The sequence below is a fragment of the Seriola lalandi genome, unplaced genomic scaffold (genome assembly GCF_002814215.2).
Source record: "Seriola lalandi dorsalis isolate HSWRI2012SDOR001 ecotype SW California unplaced genomic scaffold, Sedor1 jcf7180002001748, whole genome shotgun sequence".
In the NCBI taxonomy this organism is placed as follows: Eukaryota; Metazoa; Chordata; class Actinopteri; order Carangiformes; family Carangidae; genus Seriola; species Seriola lalandi.
In genome coordinates this window covers 1-1737 of record NW_019472406.1, presented here as the reverse complement: position 1 = coordinate 1737, position 1737 = coordinate 1, and the positions used below count along the sequence as shown (strand labels likewise).

Here is a 1737-nt window from a genome sequence, read left to right as displayed (position 1 = left end):
ACAAGAACTGATCTTACTTTGCCTCTGTCTTTTCAGTTTTCCAAAGGCTTCTCTTCCCATCAGCTCTTCCGATTCTGTTTAATACATCAATGGCTTTGAAGCAAGAATGACAAACAGAAAGAAGAATTAGAAAGTGCCTTTGGAATCCAATTTTGTATATACAAAACACTGGTTTAATATGGTTTAATATCAAAATGTAAAGAATTAAGATTTTTCACCTTGTTTCTTCTCCTTTTTGTCAACCAGAAGTTGATTCAGACGTTCTTTCAATTTGTTAAATTCCCTTTCCTTCCTTTTCATTTCATGATTGTACTGACTGGCACGACTTGCAATTATATTCTGAAGTTTTTGCACCTGGAAATCAAACAAGTTGTTAATTTTTAAATTACTGTTAAAACTGTCATGCTTATACACAGACAGAGGACTCTGTGAATTCACTCAACATTGTCTGAAGCAGTTTTTCCAAAGAAAGTACCTCTTCTTTTTCATTCTTCAGGCAGTTCTGCAAACTTTTCACTTTCTGCTGTAGCTGCCGTTCTTTCTCAAGGAGACCTGTGTTTTCTCTTTTGGAAAGTTCAAGCTGCTCCTATAATAACAGAATAACAAGGTCACTGTGACCAAAATGCTGAAATGAACACTTATCAAATACAACTTCATCACAAGAAAATACAGTCAGTAGTGACAAGAAGAAGCAGGACTCTCAAAAGCAGGTGTGTGCTTCAAGGTTTTTTTAGCTATAATTCATCCTTTTTCTTGTTAGCATCTATTGCAGGCTGGATTACTAAAGGCTTTATCTGGGTTTCTGTATTTGAATACAATATTAATATGAGGGAATCACTGGGTATAAATGTTACTGTACCTTTAACCGAGTGCTGGTGAGCTGCAGGTAGTCCACATTGCTGCTGGACTTTAGCTGCTCCACTTCCATGTTTTCCAGGTTTCGGACGCCCCTGCGATGCAGCTGAATCAGGTCATACATGCAATTTAGCACTGCCACAACATTTAGGTCTGAGCTGTCGGCCAACTCCGTCCAAACTGGTGGGAGGCCAAGAGATGACACCTCCTGTAAAAGCGAGAGTATAGTTGAAAAGAAAAAAATGGAGCAACTGAAACATTTTGAATCAGTGCTGTCTGAGGGTAGATTTAAACTCTACATTTCAGTACTTACAGTATACATTCTATATATACAAAAATCACAGAAAACAAGCCTTTTCATCAGGTTTTAAATGGGTTATTTTGATTATTTCTAGGCTTTTCTCAACCCAGCCATATCAAACTCAGGAGACTGCAGTCATATCGTACATGTCTCAAACCACTAAGCATGAGCGTTTCCAAATCACCAATTGTACTAAAACTACATCACAGATACGTACAAGTTTACCAACCTGATTGATGTGTGATAGACATTCTTGCACATTGTGCTCTGTGCAGAAGGTACTGAGCACATAGGAGTTTCTGTGAACTGGCAGCGATGATTGGCTAAGCTGCCTCAAGGGGGATGTTCTACATTCAGCGGAGTTGCCGTGAATGTCCTTGACTTCAGGGAGAAAAATGTCTGTCAGATATATACATTACATAGGCCTATACTAATTTGTTAATGCTTTACAAGGAAAGGAAAACACTTCATATAAAAATGTTAAAATGACTTGAGGTTACTCTTAGCACAAAAACTGAGATTAGCATTCACCTGCAAACAACTACTCAAGATACCAAACTGTACCGTTGTGCTTCAGTTAA

At 38.0% G+C, this 1737-nt stretch overlaps 1 protein-coding gene across 1 annotated transcript; it reads right to left on the bottom strand.

The window, feature by feature from the left end:
* Window positions 1–13: 13 nt before the first annotated feature.
* On the bottom strand, window positions 14–1555 carry LOC111664760 (afadin- and alpha-actinin-binding protein-like; the record flags this gene model as incomplete). The annotated part of the gene is made up of 5 exons (XM_023419498.2): window positions 14–93; window positions 219–354; window positions 476–586; window positions 860–1063; window positions 1386–1555. Coding segments are annotated over 5 exons (701 nt in total), but the record flags the coding sequence as incomplete, so codon positions are not given.
* Window positions 1556–1737: the final 182 nt, after the last annotated feature.